The following is a 19,727-nucleotide window of genomic DNA, read 5'->3' as shown; positions in this document are numbered from 1 at the left end:
CCCAAACACTTTTCACCCAGAGAAAGTTTGGAAGCCTTGTCTGCTTGCAAATGGGGCGCTTTGAAACGGAGCTAATAAGCAAAACAGCCAACAGCCTCTGGGCAAAAAGTGTGTGGGGGAGCCAGAGGCACAGGGGGTGGCAGGCAATCTGGATGTGCTGTGCAGCCCTCTGGCTTGTGGGAGGCTTGAGGGGCGGCTCTGGCAGCAGGCGGAGGCAAAAGCACAAGGGGGGGGGGGCGGGGGAAGGTGATCCCAAAGTGCCACCCACTCCATCCCACCATTTCTTGGCTTGACTGCACCAGAATTGCCTACCTCCTTTGTGCTCGGACATACTTGCAATGTGCCAAGGCTGCTGGACACTGTCGACTCCCGCACGCTCACTGCCTCTTGTGCTAGCCACACCCATCCCCCTGGGCTTATTTTTGGGGCAGGGCTTATAATTAGGCCCACCCCAAAATATCAAGCTAGGGCGTATTTTGGGGGTGGGTCTTATTTTCGGAGGAACATGGTAGTAACTTTTTATCATATGCATTAATAAACTTTGTAAGTCTAAAATTTAACATTGGAAAGGACCTGAATAAATTGTTCCCACTAAAGTAGAACTGAAACATGTACTCATATTACTTGTTCAAATCATACATAAACTGGCATGACTAACCTCAGCCTCTGATAGTTCCTTATCACCACTTGGCTTGCTATATTTCTCCTGCATGAAAGGAATCCAGGCAATTTTACATTTCTTAATGAAAGGGGTTACATCAACAGTACCCAGTGCATAACCACAGATGCCATCTTCATCTTCCAGAACAAAGCAGTAATCTGGACTCAGAGAAAGCAAGCCACCCACCAACCTGAGAGGAAAGGAATAGTGAATGAGACCAAAAGCAACAAAAACTTAAAATCACAAAAACTAAATTAAATAATAGACAACAGCCGCAAAATACATCCACAGAAAAGCAAAACCACTGATATAATGCATGGGAACAAAATGTGGAAGATCTGGATTAATGAATGAAATTAGTAAAACCTGTGCATATTACACAACGCCTTCAAACCAAAAACATTCTGTTACTGTATCATTAAAGGCTAGTAGGATATGTGCTATGCTTTCTAATGAAACTGCATATTTAAAAACTTAAAGGATCTGGTAATACCTTATGGGAAATTTTGAAAAAACTGTAGAGGTAATGGCAAAAAGAGAAGATGAGGCCATATCAGTTCAGGAAAATACACGCCAAAGTGGATTGAAAGAGCATTCGGAAAAAGCTGCCTCAGATAGTAAGAAAAGAGATCTGAACTAGTCATTTCTTAAACTGGAAACTCTAGATCAAGCATGAAAAGGGAAAGGACAAATAAAACAGTAAAGCTAGATCTACTAAAGAATAGCACAACAATCTGTTTCCCCTAAATTATAATACTAACGTGAAAGAAATTTCTGAAGAGTGAATTTTTATAAAATATCTGCCTTTTGTACCAGCATTTTGTTGATCTCAACATTCTAATATTAAGTCCCTGACATGGAACAGTGACAGAAGATTTGAACAATTATAACTGCAAGATATGCATACCACCCTAGCAAGACATTCCACTTGAAGAAAAGAATTCAGCAGAAAAATAACAAAGCAATAGATGTTAGCTGAGAGAAATCTCAAATGTTCCAGGTTAGGGACTAAAACTAATAATCCTACTTAAGCCAAATACTTAATAATGAAACAACTCTGTATGATTATATTTCAGAAATCAAACTTATTTAATACGAATCTTTCTTTGTTATTAAGACCCTTTCTCCCACTCCCTTCTGTATGCCACATGCACAGGTTCATCTACCTATCTTTCCAGCAGCTTCCGTTCCCCACGTTTTCTTAGTGCCACTCTTGAATTCTAGGTTGGTATATCCAACCAAATTGCACACTCCTTCCTGATTCCCAACACTTTCCTTTATCATCACCCTTTAACCATAGCTGACAATCTTACCTATATCCTTCTCTTCCAACCCCAAAATGCTTCTGTATGGAATATCCAGGCATCAATCCAGGCATAGGCCACCTGAAACTAGTTGCTCCATGCAAGGAACATTGTACACAACCCTATAATGACTATATATCCCTACCTCAACTTAGCAATGTGAGGTAAATAGTTCTCTCTAAGTTAACTGCAGTATTAAGCTTTGAAAGTCATCCAAAGTTTATTAACTTCAGGAGAAGTTAACTTCAGAAGTTAAATTTCAGGAGAAATTTATATTATATTCATAGTTCATGCTATAAAAATTTGTTTGCTTCTAACTCCGTAAGTATTTAATAGTCAGATACTATTTTAGGGCTTTTTCTCTGAGATTTTTAGTTGCTTTCAGAAACAAGAATCTTAAACATTTGTAATGTATGACCAATAATTAGTTAACCCCGTGTCACCATAGCTATGAAAACTACAAAAATGTCACAATGCACAAATGTAATATACAATGAATTGTATTACAGTTTTTGATAGGAATAGGTATACAATGCTGTACAAACAAAATATACACCCAATACAATCAAATTTCTGTCAAAATAATACATACTTGTCTCCAATTAGGTCTGGTTGACTATGAAAAGGCTGATCAGTTCCATCATCGTACATTTCTCTACAAATCTTGTACACTGATGCCTAAAGACACAATACATAAAAATATACTTAAACTCTGTGACAGCATGTTGTTTTTCTTTGGGAGTCATACTATTCCAATATGAAACAGACATGCTCATTTATTAGTCATGGTTCTGTAACAATTCATATTTCAAAGATATTGCAACTACTGACAATAGAATGTACCGTATATACTTGAGTATAAGCCGAATTTTTCAGCCCACTTTTTGGGCTGAAAAATTCCACTTCGGCTTATACTCCAGTCAACAAAAAAACTTACCGAGGACTTGTGCGCGGCCGAGGCTTTGGTGCTTCCGGGATCGCGCGCACCTCTCCCAAGCCACCGCCGTCCGGAGACCTGCCGAAGTTTGGGGAGGTTTGGGGAGGTGCGCGCCTCCCCAAACCAAAGAAGCAGGCAGGCAGGGCGCGGAGGTCCGGAGACCTGCCGATGTTTGGGGAGGTTTGGGGAGGCGCGCACCTCCCCAAACCTCCCCAAACGTTGGCAGGTCTCCGGACCTCCGCGCCCTGCCTGCCTGCTTCTTTCCGCTGCGGAAAGAAGCAGGCAGGCAGGGCGCGGAGGTCCGGAGACCTGCCGACGTTTGGGGAGGTTTGGGCACTTCCCCAAACGTCGGCAGGTCTCCGGACTTCCGCGCCCTGCCTGCCTGCTTCTTTCCGCAGCGGAAAGAAGCAGGCAGGCAGGGCGCGGAAGTCCGGAGACCTGCCGACGTTTGGGGAGGTTTGGGGAGGTGCGCGCCTCCCCAAACCTCCCCAAACGTCGGCAGTTCTCCGGACCTCCGCGCCCTGCCTGCCTGCTTCTTTCCGCAGCGGAAAGAAGCAGGCAGGCAGGGCGCGGAGGTCCGGAGACCTGCCAACGTTTGGGGAGGTTTGGGGAGGTGCGCGCGCACCTCCCCAAACCTCCCCAAACTTCGGCAGGTCTCCGGACGGCGGCGGCTTGGGAGAGGTGCGCGCGATCCTGGAAACACCGAAGCCTCGGCCGCGCGCAAGTCCTCGGTAAGCTCCGGGCGGTCACTTGCTTCGCGTCTCCTGAGGGAAGGGGGGGCGACTGGAGCAGGCGTGTTTCCTCGCCTGCTGGGCGCCGCGATTTGCCCGGGGAACGCGCGGGCCCCGAATGGCAGCGTGGAGCGAGGAAGCGGACAGCCAGGGCTTCCCCGAGAGCCGCGGCCACACAGGGTATTCCTGTGTATTCAGGCTTGCAAAATGGCGGATCGAGCCTCTGCTGGCGGCAGAGGCTTGCAGAGCGCGGATCGGCTTATACTCGAGTCAATAACTTTTTCCAGTTTTTGGGGGTGAAATTGGGGGGTCTCGGCTTATACTCGAGTCGGCTTATACTCAAGTATATACGGTAATATAAATTAAGTTGGATTTATATAAAAAAATTACTCTTGAAAACTCCACTCAGCATTGAAATTCACTGGACAGAATTGAAAGGATATTGATGTACATTAGTCTTCCACCTTCTTTGATTTGAATTGGCATTACAAAACTCAAAATTAAAAACGTTCAGACTTTGTTTTCAAAGTATCAAGGATATGTGAAGTTCTGACTGAGGTGTATTATGAAGGCAATCAGCCAAAGTATTACTTACAATTTATTTTAGAAATAACAGCAGCAAACTAACTGTATTCTACAATTTGGGAAAAATTTTGGCATAAATAAAATGCCAGGACTGCATGTTATTTACAATGAACCTGGAGTGAATCATTTAATCTTACTTCAATAATAACCTTTTCTATCCAAGCCATACATTTTCTAGGCATTCAAGGGACTCTGGAAAAAGTAAACAGCTGCCTAGATTAAGATGTTCTCTCAAAAATCGAGTTTTCGTAAGACCACGAAAGAATTTAGGTTACCTCATCTTTAGGAAAATAGGGCCTGATGGTGTAGATTTTGGAAGTAGGAGTCAGAGGAGGAGGCTGAAAGAAGAGGTCATTTGCTCCTTCAATAGGCAGCAAACGCTGTGAAAATAAAAAGTTAATGTAAGTGAGAAGCAAGAGACAATACATTCTTGGGTGCGCACTGCAGACTCCCAAGATAACTTTTGGTATTGCAGGCACCCCAGAGGAAGATAGGGTTTTGCAGGCTTTACAAACGTAAGGACCATTTTATCTGAATAGAAGTCTAAGATACACAACTGTTACAGCACTTAACATTAAACTCATTTTTTGCTTTAGTATTATCTTGCCAAATCTCATCTATGTTCTCAGCATAAGATAGCCATGTGTCAGGAGGAAAGGTTTGGTCTGAAGAGGGTTAACTGGCCAGAGACACTAACCCAAAGCAACGTGCTGACTCAATTGGCTGTGCGCAGAGAGCACCTGTGAGGGGGAAGAAAGTAAGGCCCTGAAAAGTCCATGAGCAAATTCAAACACAGAAAGAAAACCCCAACTTTTAAAACTGATTTTCCAATTGATTTGTCAAGAATGCAACCAATCTTTGCTTTGAAAAGAGTTCTTAACTACACTACATCACAATCTTTTTGCTCATAGAGTTCTCATTGGAAGACAAGCAGGCGCGCATTGTGCAATTGCGGGCGCAGATAAAAACGCTGTGCGACCTGCAAAGAAACAATGTGAAATGTACAACTAAAGCCGCTGCGCTTCGCATGCGCGTGGGAATGGCAGCATCTCCTTGGGATATTACTGTAGAAATGGGAGGAAAATTATTTTAAAACAACCTATCAGGTTTGGGTTTTGAACCAGAAAGCCTTCGGCAGACCAAGCCTTCCAGCCCTCCGACGCGCAAAAAAAAAGAAAAGAAAAAAAAGATTTCTCAAACAAAGACAATGTCATTCAGTTGTGAATTCATATTGATACCTGGAACTCTCCTGCTAGACCACCTCTAAAGGCCCAGGGTTCTTGGTCTCCACTTAAGAACTGTGCTGAAGATTGACTACGACACCCTGTGGAGATCAGATCCAAGCGGAGAATGTTACGAGAAGGGGGATTGTCCTGAGATACTAAAATGTCCAACAAGCTAACACATATTTGTGGGAAAAGCTCTCTAACTGAGCTATTATCCAAGAGCTTGCTGGGCTGTAATAATGTTGCACAGTACATAGCTTCCTAATCATAAGGCGCTTGTGTTCTTTATTAGTAAAATCAAAAGAATGTTACAATGATAGCTTTAGAGCGCAGACAGTCTACTACTGCTAAAAGCTGCTAAGATTCTCCATTTGATAAAGGCACACGAAATATACAACATATAAGGAAACAAAAGTCTAGTTTCACCCAGTAAGGGACGTACAGTTACTAGCCATTACCACAGCCCTTTAAAAATACTTGGACCTGTCTGAAGTCACATGTTCATACGGTTTGAATCTTGCCAGAAAACTAGGTCTGGTATGCAATAATATAGCCCAAACAGCTATGCAGAACAAAAGCCTCTTTTTTTTTTAGAGATTAGAAACCAATATTATCTACTTCTCAACCACACAGCATTATACTTCATTACCAAGAAAGGCAACAATGGCTTCAGTTACAGTTATTCCACAATTATATTAGAAATGGTATAATGTCTGACAGCCAGCCTTACCATATGCCTTTAAATTTTTGGCACAATTAAGGATGAAGCTATAAATTTTAAACTGTGACTCAATTCTGAGGAAAATTCTGTTTAAGACATTAGAAAACCAATCAGTATAATTAAGCTCTTAAAAAGGAGATAAATAAATGATGTGAAGAGTATATCACCCATCTAGTTTTCTGATAAGATAAGCTGCGCAAGTTTGTTTCTTCTTGTGGACAGCGATCTACTTCCTGTTCAAGTAACAATCTCAGATCAGTAGTCACACACATCATGCTAGCCAGGCAGTCTCAAAGCGAATCAAGCTAGATATTGTTCCTTGGTTTCAAATTATAAAAGCAAGCCTTTAACACAGCAAGCTTGAAGTGACCCAAAGAGCCCAGTTTGAGCTTTGACTGCTTCTATTTGCTAGTCTCTCATATATGGAGACTTTATACAGAACCCCTTCACAGGTAACTTGAAATACTTCTCCTTTGAGATTACACTGTAACTAGCACTTCAACTATTGTACATTTTATAGAGCTGCATGAATGAAGAGCTGTATGAATGAAAATCAAGAGTTAATGCCTAAGTCGCTGCGCAAATGTGACTTCAGCCCATGCCTACAACCCTGATAATCTGAGCTGCCTCACAATCAGAACTTTCCCATCTTAAATTTATTAATCACGACACGCTGAAAGCATCTGGCGTGGTCCATCCAATAGCAGTAGACACTTGTGCTGAAGATTCTCCCATCTGCACACATTGGGGAAGAAGACAGTAGAAGGCATTAGTAATCCATAGTAGAATTATCTACGCTAGTTATATAAACTGAATGCTAGCTGGATTGCAAGAAAAAGTAAGAAAATCAGCCTTCAGTGGACCACTAAGCATTTGAATGTTCACTGATACTGTTCCGATCTAAGTTTTTGTACATTGCAGTTTAGTATTTTATTTATTTATTTATCCCCTCGTATGGGTAAAGTGTAGAGTAGAACATGAAATGTACAAAATTGGTGATCAATTACTGTCAAGAGAGCACCAAGTGGAGCAACCTGTATAGCTAAAATATAAAATAATGTAGATTCTAGTGGATTTTATTTATTTTAAATTTTTCCCCCAAGGATCAATTAGTAGTTTGAGAACCTATTTTACTTACTATTACAGTTCTGTCTGGTTTATCTCCACAGTAAAATAGAATGACATACTTAGTTCATTAAGAAAATTACTGCTAGGTAACTTTAGTCTTGATTTTAATGCCCACATAGACTCCCAGCATCTTTTATTCAGAAGGTAATACGTTATTAAAGGGACGCGGTGGCTCAGTGGGTTAGGACGCTGAGCTTGTCGATCGGAAGGTCGGCAGTTTGGCGGGTCGAATCCCGAGTGCCGTGTAGCAGAGTGAGCGCCTGTTACTCGTCCCAGCTTCTGCCAACCTAGCAGTTCGAAAGCACGTAAAAATGCAAGTAGAAAAATAGGGACCACTACGGTGGGAAGGTAACAGTGTTCCGTGCGCCTTTGGCGTCTAGTCATGCCGGCCACATGACCACGGAGACGTCCTCGGACAAGCGCTGGCTCTTCGGCTTTGAAACGGAGATGAGCACCGGCCCCTAGAGTCGGAAACGACTAGCATGCATGTGCGGGGGAACCTTTACCTTTACCTAATACGTTATTATTCAGTTACTTCAAATAATATTACCTTGTATTTTGGAATCCTATGCTCAATCCATTGATTTCTACTTCAGTTTCTACCCTATGAAAACAATGCCACTATTTCTATGTTGCATAGGAATACCATGACTTGCTGTGTGCCTGTGTTTTTACTTATTGCACAGCATGGTATGAGCAGCGTAGGTTTGTCAGTTTAGTTTGCTTACTCTGTATTTCTAAAAATTTAGAAGCTGAAACAGTCCATCTTTTGAGACTGTGGGTTCACCATCCCTGAAGGTTTTTAAGAAGAGACTGGACAGCTATCTCTTACATGTACTTTTATTGATTTTCCTACAGATGGCAGGGGTTGAATTAGTTGTTCTAGGAAATTCCCCCTCACTATACAATTCTATCATATGGAAATTTTATATTTCTAGTCCCTTACATTGGGTCCCTGTTATCTTTATAAAACAAATTTAGCTTTTATCTTCTGTTTAACAAGCCTAATCTTTTGACTTGGGTTAGTTTGTCACTGAATTTCAGTAAAGTAATTGCAGAGACGTTTTAGCTTAAAATCACAATCTTAACCTACATAGCCATGCAGTGCTGTTTCTGCCTTAGCAAGTTAGCTGACAATGTTTAAAGAATTGTCAGAGAATAACTTTATTTATCCGCTGTGTAACTATTTCTAATTTCTATATCTCTTTTTGTCTTTATGATAGAAAAAATATTTTGAAGGCAATAAGGATTGCTTAATGCTATTTTCTTGTTCTTTTCTCGGAAATTACATATAATCTCTAAACCTAATCCAAGGTGAACATGGAAGCAAAGTAAGTCAAATTCTTCATAAAAACGTATAGAGCAGCTGGACACAATGTGCGCTACTATAATGCTCTAAATCTGAATGATTCCCTTTTTTATCTGGGAAAAATTACTCCCACTGCAAAAATTCTACACACTAAAAGCTCAAAAATGTTGGCTATCTTAAGCTTCAACCCAAGATTCTATTTTATGCAACTATTTATATAATCTTAATGACTTACGTGATCCAAGAACTGTAGGCTGATCCAATACAGAGCAGTGAGCTTATGAAGATATTTGTGACTACTACAGAAATGGTGACAAGAAACCATCAGTTTTGCTGCCTGCTGTGTACATCAAACAAGTCCACAGCATATTTCCTTACAGCTGGATTGAAACCTGAAAGTGAAATGAGGTCACTAGAGGAACCCAGGCCATGCTGGTGCTATTCCCAAAAATATTTTAATTTTTAAAAAGCTGCAGACAAAAAAAAATAGCTCTTGGTTTTGGCTTCAGAAACCACCGGTCCAGCATAAAAGCAGACTCCAGAGCTCTGTAATTTCTTACCCTTGCCCAAAATTAGGCTCCTTGCAAGTGTCAAAGCAAATAACTTTTGCACCAGAATAGCCTTATGCTAAAGCTCGCATGCGCAGAGAAAGGCTACAAAGCTCGGCTCCCTCTTGGCCAAGCCCAGTGAAAGGTCACATCTGCAACTGTTCTGTTGAAGACAGCAATAACATTATTGAAACAGAGCAAGCAGCAGATAGCTGAGGTATGGTCACATTTCATAGTGTCATTTCCAATTCTGCTATAAGCCTGAAAATTCTAAATAATGTAGTCCAGTGTGCATTCAGTCTGCGTCAACACTCATTTCAGAGATAAAACTATCAGATTAATTAGCCCAAGGAAAAATATATATATAAATCAAGAGCTATTCGGTGTAAGTTCACTTGTGCTTTTTTTACCAGTTTAATATTAAACCACAAAATAATGCACAAAAACAGAAGTAGTTTAAGTACAACATGATCCCAATATGAAAATATTTGACATTCTCTTTTTCCCGTGGGCTAATTGAAGACAAACATATATGCTAGTTGCCACTATAATTGGTTCCTAAAGAACATACCTAGCCACTGCACAAAAGATTTCACCATTGACATGATGCTCTTGATGTCCCAGACGTAGGAGTACATGTCATAAAGGATTGTCCGGTTGGCGCAGTTGGAAAGACGAGTGAACATTCCCATCACCAAGCTACACATCTCTTCAAATTTTTCTGCTCGACCACGCCATTCTTCAATCTAATAGAATTCATTCCAGTTATTTATATTCCATTTTTATCGAGCAGTTAAATACACACACACACACATACATGTAGTCCTCAATTTACTACCATTCATCTAGTAACCGTTCGAAGTTACAACTGCACTGAAAAAAGTGACTCATGACTGGTTTTTACATTTACAACTGTTGCAGCATCCCTGTAATGGGATTAAAATTCAAGTGCTTGGCAACTGGCGTTTATTTATGACAGCTGCACTAGGATCACCATTTGTAACCTTCCCAGCTAGCTTCTGACAAACAAAGTCAATAGAGGAAGCCAGATTTGCTTAACCACGATTCATTTAACAACTGTGGTAAAAAGGTCATAAAATGGGGCACAACACATTTAACAACTGTCTTGCTTAGCAATGGAAATTTTGGGCTCAATTTTGATCACCTGTTCTTAATTCTATCCACTTTGCTTCCGTCCTGCCAAAAAAGATTCATCCAAAGTTCATCTATCTCTTCCATACCTATCAACAGTTAACCAAGGAGTTGGCAATTCATGCAAACTGTGACAAACTCTATAGTGTAGGCTTTCCTAACTGGACATATTTGTTTGGAACTGGATATTAATAGCAGAGAATTCTGGGACTTGTAGGCTCAATGTAACTAGAGAGTAACAGGTTAAGAATTACAGGACAAGGAAATGAATATCCAACTGTCTGCAGGCACATTTTCCTCAATGTTTTTTTTTTTACATTAGGTTTACCCCAGAAGTTTCCTTAGTATTTTTTTGTTGTTATTGTGTCATCTATAATACTAAAAGATAATATAAGAGTCACTCACTTTTTCAGAATCTTTTCCTTTGCAATTCACACTGACAACACTGCTGTTTGCTCTGAGCCACTGGAATTCCCGTAACATTTGAGCCCCTTTAGGTCCATGTTCATAGGGCAAATAGAACAAATCTGCAAGTAGCTGTAGATCTTCTAGAGTCACCGGTTCAATAGCATATAATGGCTTCTCATGGGGACCAGGCACAAACTGTTCCTTGTTAATCTGCTCATCTGTCTGCATTGGGGCAATATCACTACCACAGTCCTCCTGCATCGACATCTCTGGAGATTTTGATTCCACTATGCTCTCTTTATCAGTATCCATTGGTTTTAACTCTTCTGACATTTTTGCTTCAGAGATGTCAGTCAATATTTGGCTGATATTCTTGTCAGCATCCTCTTGCTTTTCCACCACCATATCCATTGGTTCCTCATCTAACTGCTTCTTCTCTTCCTCCTCTTTCACTAGAGTCTGTGACTCATTGCTTAGGGCACCTCCTTGACTCATGAGGGGCTCTTGATATACAGTGGTAACCACCGTGGTAGAATTTAAAGAGGATGGTGCAATTAGAGGTACATCAACCACACTTGTTTTGGCTCCACTGTGGGCCACCTGCCTACCTGTGAAAACAGAGCAGATAGGGAATCTTTATTCTTACCTATTCAACTATTTCACATAAAATATTTTCCTTCATATAGTCAACCTGTACAAAAACATGAATATGGAGTGTTCATTTTGTTACTAAGATTCTTGAAAAGTCTCAGTTACATCATGATTTTTTTTTCATTTTTTATATATAAAGAATGCAGTAAGATCTTTTTGGAATATTGTGACTTAAAATCTGAGTACTTTTGATACCAAGTTATTTAACTTTCTCAGAAATACAAAAATGGTGAAGAAATAATGTACTTCTTTTTCAACCTTTTCCTGGCCCTAAAGAAAGCATTTCCCTTCTACTGAAAATCATGGAAGGGAAGCTTTATGATAGAAAACCAAAGGAACTCAAAACTTCCTCTCTGTTTGTCCTTGGACTACAAAATCAAGTGTTTCTTATGTTTAATTATGCAGAAACCTTACTAAATGTAAACATTTTTAGAATTTCCAGACCAGCAGGGTTAGAAACAATTGAGAGTTTTTATAGCCAGCACCTGCATAAAGAGCTATAGAACTGGGTCCAGCAAAGAAACCGTAACCATTTCAACGCTGTCCTTCAGTAATATGGTAACAGCTCAACTACATTTCTCTGGTTATTTGCTTGAGTATTCTTCTTCATCCATATTCTTACATAGTGACTACTCTTCGCCCTTTGCTCTATGACAGGCATGTCACACTGCCAGCCCGTGGGCCAGATGCATCATACTGAAACCGTGTTCACCCCATTGCCGGCAATGGGGGAAAAGTTCCGATACATCGCATAATGTCACGGGTTTGACACATGCCTGCTCTATACAGATGAACTAAAAACCACATCACACTGCTTATTCATAGATTTGGCTACCTAACCAAAAAAGAAAGCACAAGAGAGAACACTAACGGTTCATTATATTACAACCCATAAAATAATTATTGGGAATGTTGTTGTATGTAAAGTTTCAAACTAGGGTTGGGAATACCAGAGTTCTGTCCACCCTCACTAGATCTTCCACTTCAACCTACCTTAAAGAGTTCTATTGTGGGGATAAAATGAAGTTTAGGCAAGATCCCTACCTATGCCACCTTAAGCTTTTGGAAGAAAGATAGGATATAAATATATCAAACAGCAGTACTAGATAAAATGAAGTCTTTTTCTTAGGAATAAAATAGCTTATCTGAATCTCCTTTGCCTCCACATTCCCCTCAACTACGTCAAGAACATGGCAGCACTGACATAACCTTTTAAATCAAGTCTTTGGATCTCAGTGCTTTTCTCTGCATCTCAATATTATGACTGAGTAAAAGACTGTGTTAAAGGTAGCTTGACAATATTTACCGTGCCTTTTATGTTTTTCCATCTGGAGAAATGGGCATAATTTTGAGACAAAGAATGAAATGAACATGTAACTTACTGGATGTCTTTAGCTCATCCACTATATTCCAATCAAACCTTTTTCGAAGTGCTCTTGTGAGATAAAATAAGATTGTCATGTATGCTCCATTAAGATTCCCAGTAGGAAAACAGGATATAAATATAATGCAAAATAAGAATTTATCATTTTAAACTAAAATAACAGTACAGGAATTTTCTTTAGCATTTTGTTTTCCGAGAGCAGGAAATGTTCATTTGAAGAACATTCTTCATTCTATTCAAGCTTAAAACTGAAACAAAACTATAAATCTTTCTTACTGCTATATTGATGGGGTACTGCAAATTCCTGCAGCCATTCTGTTAATGACAACTTCAAAGCCATCTGTGGGCTATAAAGAACATCTGTTTCAATATCTTCATCACTTCCTTCATTTTCTAGTTTAATCTGGATTGACACTGTACTGTCTTCAGTGTCAGCTGCAGAAAATACAGGAAACAGCATATTAAATAGTGAAAGCAAGAATCAAAATTGCTGTCTGCATTTAAATAGTATTTCTTTAATTGTTAATACCACCCACTATTTTAAGATTAATATAATTCTTCATTAAAGTAACGTAATTTGCAGTTGTTCTAAAGTTTGACCTTTAAAATGATTAAAACTGGCTATGCAAGGCAATTCTATAGCAGCCAGATAAAATTTGTTCCAAATAATTCCAGAATACACATAATTCATTTGGTGTTTTGCATAAAAATCAATTATTGATCTCTTTAGTAAGAAATCCTAAGAATTAGAAGCCTGAGATTTTTTTTAAAATCTGAACCTTTGTCAAATGAGTGATCTAATAAGAAACAGGTATCTAAACTTTAATCATGTTCACTAATAGCATTTAATCTATTATTTTCTTCCATTTGTTTGTTTTCCTCTTTCATTATTCTTTTTTGTCAACATGCTTGAAAACTTCATTAATATCAGCTCTGGGGAGCCACTGTATTCACTCTTTACCATAGCTGTCAACATTGTAAAGTTAGCAACCTTTTTAAATATTAACTGGATTGCAAAATTTTCCCTTCCAACTATCAACAATATGTTTTCATATTAGATAATGCATCACACTTCCTAAAGAAAGCCATTTGATTTGAATGTAAATCTTCCTATAAATCTTTGTTGTATGCCATCCAGAATTGCTTTTGGTGAGATGGGCAGCTATATAAATTAGACAGATAAACATCATTATGTAAGACAATGTGCATTATCCAATCAATCAACTCACTCATCACAACATCTTTCCTCACTCCATTCATGTTGGATTTGTACCAAGTTGCAAGAGTGTGAATTGCAACAAAATTAGCTTCAAATTCACAATTTGGATTTGTCAGGACCCCTTTTAAGCGTGGAATGAGTTCTGTTGATCGGCCTTTATATGGCCCAAGAAACAGTCTTTTCTGATCATAGTCATTAGCATGAATGTTATCCCAGATAACAGGAGCTCTGCGAATTATTTTTGAAACCTCCTCAATAGACTCCACTGAAATTTCTTTAGATACCACTTTGGGACCTAAAATGGAAATAGTTGGATTAAAAAAATGTGGACATAGTATATTCAAAAGTAATAACATTTAAATGCACTAAAACTTTCATTTAAAAAGGCTAAATTAAGCTGGTGATCCTTGCTCAAATTAGAGCTAAATACTGATGCTCACCTGTCCATAATACATCAATTGCTGGTAGCAGTTTTTCTCCTACAGTTCGCAAGTAAGGAGACTGAGCAACATTTGGATAACAGAAAGTGCCACAATATTCTGGAAGAGAGAAAACAACATTTTTAAGTTGAAAGCTCAAAACAGGCAGAGAACTTTCAGGTACTGATAGGGTTCTGCCAAGAGAATTACTGTAGATATTGGAAACCAGATATATGAACTATGTATCTATATCTTAGTATTGCCTAAAATTATTAAAGTATTTATAATATACTCAAATGAGCGACATATATTCAATAAATAAACAATAATAATATGCAAACAAAATAAGCATCAATATTGTATTTTTAATGGATTGAGAACCCACTGCAGCAACAGACTAGACTTCTGGTTATTATTTTAGAGTTCTAAGAGAATGCAGAAGCTTATTCTCAGAATTTTTCAAATCAAAAAAGTTGGCTCTGAGTTAAGAATAAGGATATGCAAAATATTCCATGCGGAAAACAGCTAGTTCTGATGGTCCTTGCGTATAAGAAACAGGTTCACTTACTCCGCATTTTAGGATCTTTCCAGAGTAGATATAAATTTAGGTAATTTATAATTATCTAAATTATAGTTCGATAGTTCTGTCAATTCTGTTCCAGAAAACATGAAAACAATATTTCAAGAAAAAAAATATTTTAAGCTTTTAAACTTGCAATAGTTTTTTCTGAATTCTAAAACAACATATGAAGATGTGAAAATATTCCTGAAACATGCGATATCAAGCCTATATCCAAGTTTATAATTAGTAGCTGTATTAATCTTGTATCAATAATAAGTGCCACCAATTTAGCATAGCATAGTCAAAGATGCTTTATCATCGGTTGTGTTCTCTGGAACTTTATAGGCTGAAAGGGAATTTCAAAATTAAAAATATGTCACTTTATGTTATCTAGTTTTTTATTAATTTGCTAAAATTGAATGAATTATGCAGTGAAAAAATTCATTAATTCAACAATGTATATGACCACCCATCCTATGAAACATAACTCAACACAACTCTGGGTGGCTCACAAGAATAAAAAAAACATTAAAAAACCAAAAATCTGGTATCCAACCAACAATCTCCAATCCAACAAAAAATACAATCCTCAGGTACCAATCTCACCTGATCTGCGGGAAAAACTTTTTTTTCTTACAGCTTTTCAGAATGCTAAAAGGTGGGTGGCTTATTGGATCCCCGTGGGAAGAGGTTCCACAAGTCAAAGGCTGTTTTCAAAAAGGCATGCTTCCTAGGTCGCAGTAGATTTAAGGGAAGGCATCTTGAACATGTCCATCCTATCTAACCTAATAGGCAGGCAAGAACTCTCATGAAGAGCAGTCCCAAAATAACATTGCCCTGTGCAATGTAGAGCTTTAAAGGTAATAATCAGTACTATAAATTGTACCTGAAAAGCAAGTGAGAAGCAGTAACAGTTCATGCAACAATGTGATATGGGCAAACTGAGGGACATCCAACAATGGGCACACCCTGCACTCTGGATCAATTGCAACTTCTGGGTGGTCTTCAAGAGCAGCCCCATGTGCTAATAGTCCCACTGGAAAATGACCAAGGCCTCTCAGTCCAGAAACAGGCATAGCTGGCACAAAAGGTACAATGTTCAAAGCCCTCCACCATTGGTTAATGAACTATGAGTCCAGGACAACCCCCAAATTGGGCACCAGTTCTGTCTGGAGAAGTGCCACTTTGCTGAGTCAGAAATAACATATCACCAGATCTTGGGGGGGGAGGGGAAGCCTCCCCAAATTGCTGTCTTGCTAGAGTTGAATTGGAACTGGCTAGTTCTTATCCAAACTCTCCACCATTGATTCAGAAATGAAATAGCATCACCTGCCCAGCTAGAAATGGAGATGTCTAAGTGGGTATCATCAACACACTGATGGGAGCACACCCTGTGTTGGCAAATAACCTCACGTAGTGGTTTCATGTAGATCAGGGCTTTTCAACCTTTTCACCCATTGTACCACTTTTAGGATATGGCAACATCCGAGTACCACCAGTCACCTAAAGGTAAAGGTTCCCCCGCACATGTGCTAGTCGTTTCCGACTCTAGGGGCCGGTGCTCATCTCCGTTTCAAAGCCGAAGAGCCAGCGCTTCTCCGAGGAGATCTCCGTGGTCATGTGACCGGCATGACTAGATGCCAAAGGCGCACGGAACGCTGTTACCTTCCCACCGTAGTGGTCCCTATTTTTCTACTTGCATTTTTACGTGCTTTCGAACTGCTAGGTTGGCAGAAGCTGGGACGAGTAACAGGCGCTCACTCTGTTACGCGGCACTCGGGATTCGACCCGCCAAACAGCCGACCTTCTGATCGACAAGCTCAGCGTCCTAACCCACTGAGCCACCAGTCGCCTAGCAAGGTGTCAAAAACTTGACGACAAAAAAAGGAAAAAAGTGAAGTGCAGGTAGTCCTCAACTTACAACAGTTCGCTTAGTGACTGTTCCAAGTTACAATGGCACTGAAAAGTGCCCCCCAAGCCACAGCTGAGCAAGACACCTGCCTGCCCGCCTGGCGGCACTCTTCCTCCTATCCGAGGTTTTCATTGTTGTGAGCATTTCTATTGAGGATTGGCAGTGAGGGGGGGGATGGGGGGGTTGGTTTTTATTCCCCCCATCTGCTGGGTGGTTGCAGCAGGTTTTGGTCACTTCACATGACCCTGGGCTTCAAAACCAACATACCCCTGCATCTGTGCCACGTATCAGTTTACAGCTTTGTGGAACTTCCAGAGGATGACTAAAGGCAACTTTATGGCCTACTGGATGGATCCTTACTGTCATGCCACAATTGAAGTTCTCCTTGTGGCTATTCTACTACTGAAATAGATATTGTGATTTTGTATAGAATCTCTAGCAGAAAATGAACACCAACTCAGTACAGCAAAAAGATAAGGAAGAGGAGCCATCCAGGCTAAAAGGAGAGAGAGCAAACAGAGAAAAACAAACATTACCATCTACTTTAGAGATTGATGCAGCTGCTCCATTGGATCTTCTGCTTCTTGTTGTTATTTCCTATTGCCTATTGACTGAAATGAAGTTGAGAAGAAAGAAGGCCTCTCCTTGTTATCAGAATGCAAAGCTGAGTCAAGACAGACTATTTTCCAAGATGTATAAGTTTTAACATGCCTGTTTTCTGTTCCATCCTTAGTGGATAACTAGCCTTTCATAAAAATTATAATAAAAGCCCTTCCATAGAATCACTCTGGTAGCATTAGAGATTATTTGCTCTTTGTAAACATTGTTTTCAATGTCTTGCAAAAGCTCAGTTGGTGAATATAGTTACTTACTGCAGTGAATAGAGAAAAGATCTTTGCTCTCAATTTGGGGATTCAATGTTGGGGGAAATGTCAATCTCATAACATAGTGTATTTTTCTAATATGAATCAAAGATGTAGAGGCAAAAGCTGTGATTTTATGAAGTATTGATCTATCAACAACACAAATGTCTCTAAAAAGAGATTTAAAAGATTAAATACAACAGAGTAATTGGCTATTCTATTTTTACTTATTTTATTTATACAAACTGCAATTATGAGACTGTCACGAGAACCACAATAACAAGCAACAAAGCATTGGTTGCAGATAATACTGCTCTTGAAATGAGATATTCATAATCTCCTAGCAGCCCCAGCCCCTATGTACATCACCCCTGAAGGAACCAGGAAGGGAATCCAAGCAACAAGTGGTTGAGTATGTATCAGAGAGCACCTTCTTCACTTTCTTGGAGTCCATTGGCTAACATGACTTCCAAATAACATGTCAAGGTGCTGCCCTCATCACCACATCTTCATCTGTCTGTGAAGACTCAAGAGACTGCCCATCGGAATAACTATCAGCAAGAAATCATGCAAACCGGTCACAGAGTTCAGGTGGAGCTCTGTTGACTGCACCCTCCTAAAAGGGAGTTAGTTGCCTTTCCTATGGTTCAGAATTTAACTTAGCTTAGCTTACCTGTGGGGCAGAAGAGGAATGTTTCTGGTTCTCCAAGATATTGATAGATTTCATTGGTGATTGAAACCTGAGCATGGGCAAAGGAGCTGAACACTTCTTTATCTGCTGCACACATATTGTGATCAATGTCATCAAACAATAATGCAAAACATTTGCAACCAAACTGAGAAACCTAAAATAAAGACAAAACGCTAAGCATTGAAATTAGGAATTAACAAACCTATTCCAAATTTATTAATTTATTTCATTTTTAGCTCCACAGTTCAGGTAAAAACAAAACAAAACCCCACCCCCTAGCCAAAATGTTTTTTCCCCACTTCAATTGCACATACGTTTACACAGGAAGAATAAAGGAAGCAAAGCAAAGCAAAACAATGAGAATACATACGTTATTGTATTTCGCCTCATTTCATGCAAAGACCTAATATTGCACTATGTCACATTAAGCAACCGCTACGTTTCATCAAATACAATATTCATTATGCAACAAAAAAGTGCATGTGCATATAACTGCAATCAAATGTTACTATTTCCTTCATAAATCAAAGGAACACTTTTAGTAATGATGATACTGGATTTGTGTACATTTACCAAAAATAGTTCATTAACCTTGTAAATTATTTTTCAGCTATAGCATGATGTGGAAAACTAATCTGAGTAAGTCACAAAATTCTCCAGATCTAACCACTTAATATTGATGCTGCATTTTTACAAAATCAACTGGACTGAGGCTGATAAGTTTTCCTTCAGTACCTCATGAATATCTTATTTTTCAAAGAGAATCTTTTGAAATGTATTTATAGACAAATGCTGTCTGAAGATAACACTGTATCTTCACACTCTATGGCACTGTTATGTCACCATATGCATCAAATACTGTATCCTGCTTTTCTTCCCCAATTTTACCTTTATAAAAACTCTATGAGGTAAGCACATACAGATAGTCCTTGACTTACGACCTATGGAACTGTTTACCGGTTGAGCTCCAGATGGCTCCCGACCTTCGCTCCTTCCGACGCGACCTAAAAACCTATCTGTTTGAGCAATCCGGTCTGGTCTGACAGGTTCTATTGTAATTATTGTTTTAAGGTAACTTATCTTCTACATTAATGTTTTCAATATCTGTATTTGTGCATTTGATATTTATGTCACTGTTCACCGCCCTGAGTCCTTAGGGAGAAGAGCGGTATACAAATCAAATAAATAAATAAATAAATACTTAGCGACTGTTCGAAGTTACAACAGACTCCCCCAGGATACTTATGACCCATATTCCAAGTTCCAATGATCAGGGGCCCCTCAGTCACGTGACTGTGCTTTAGGCAGTCAAAAAC

The 19,727-nt window shown here is 39.4% G+C and overlaps 1 protein-coding gene across 6 annotated transcripts in view; it reads right to left on the bottom strand.

The window, feature by feature from the left end:
• OGA (O-GlcNAcase) overlaps positions 1–19,727 on the bottom strand; it is a 39,646-nt gene that overhangs the window by 10,079 nt on the left and 9,840 nt on the right. For 4 of the 6 annotated variants that reach the window (XR_014026730.1, XM_081329859.1, XM_081329858.1 and 1 more), the window contains exons 5-14: positions 18,394–18,565; positions 14,405–14,503; positions 13,975–14,259; positions 13,022–13,180; positions 10,708–11,318; positions 9,722–9,896; positions 5,457–5,542; positions 4,494–4,598; positions 2,558–2,643; positions 659–851 (exon numbers count right to left, since the gene is read on the bottom strand). Coding sequence is in view for 4 of the 6 variants with exons in the window: in XM_081329859.1 (XP_081185985.1) it covers positions 659–851; positions 2,558–2,643; positions 4,494–4,598; positions 5,457–5,542; positions 9,722–9,896; positions 10,708–11,318; positions 13,022–13,180; positions 13,975–14,259; positions 14,405–14,503; positions 18,394–18,565 (1,971 nt within the window). In the remaining 2 variants the exon portion in view is untranslated. Of the gene's footprint in view, positions 1–658; positions 852–2,557; positions 2,644–4,493; positions 4,599–5,456; positions 5,543–9,721; positions 9,897–10,707; positions 11,319–13,021; positions 13,181–13,974; positions 14,260–14,404; positions 14,504–15,831; positions 16,220–18,393; positions 18,566–19,727 lie in introns of those variants that run through there. The other 2 variants (XR_014026731.1, XM_081329861.1) reach the window with 2 other exon arrangements.

Source organism: Vipera berus (assembly GCF_964194415.1).
Source record: "Vipera berus genome assembly, chromosome: 5".
Classification (NCBI taxonomy): Eukaryota; Metazoa; Chordata; class Lepidosauria; order Squamata; family Viperidae; genus Vipera; species Vipera berus.
Note: the sequence above shows the minus strand (reverse complement) of the source record. Positions and strands in the feature narration are given on the sequence as shown.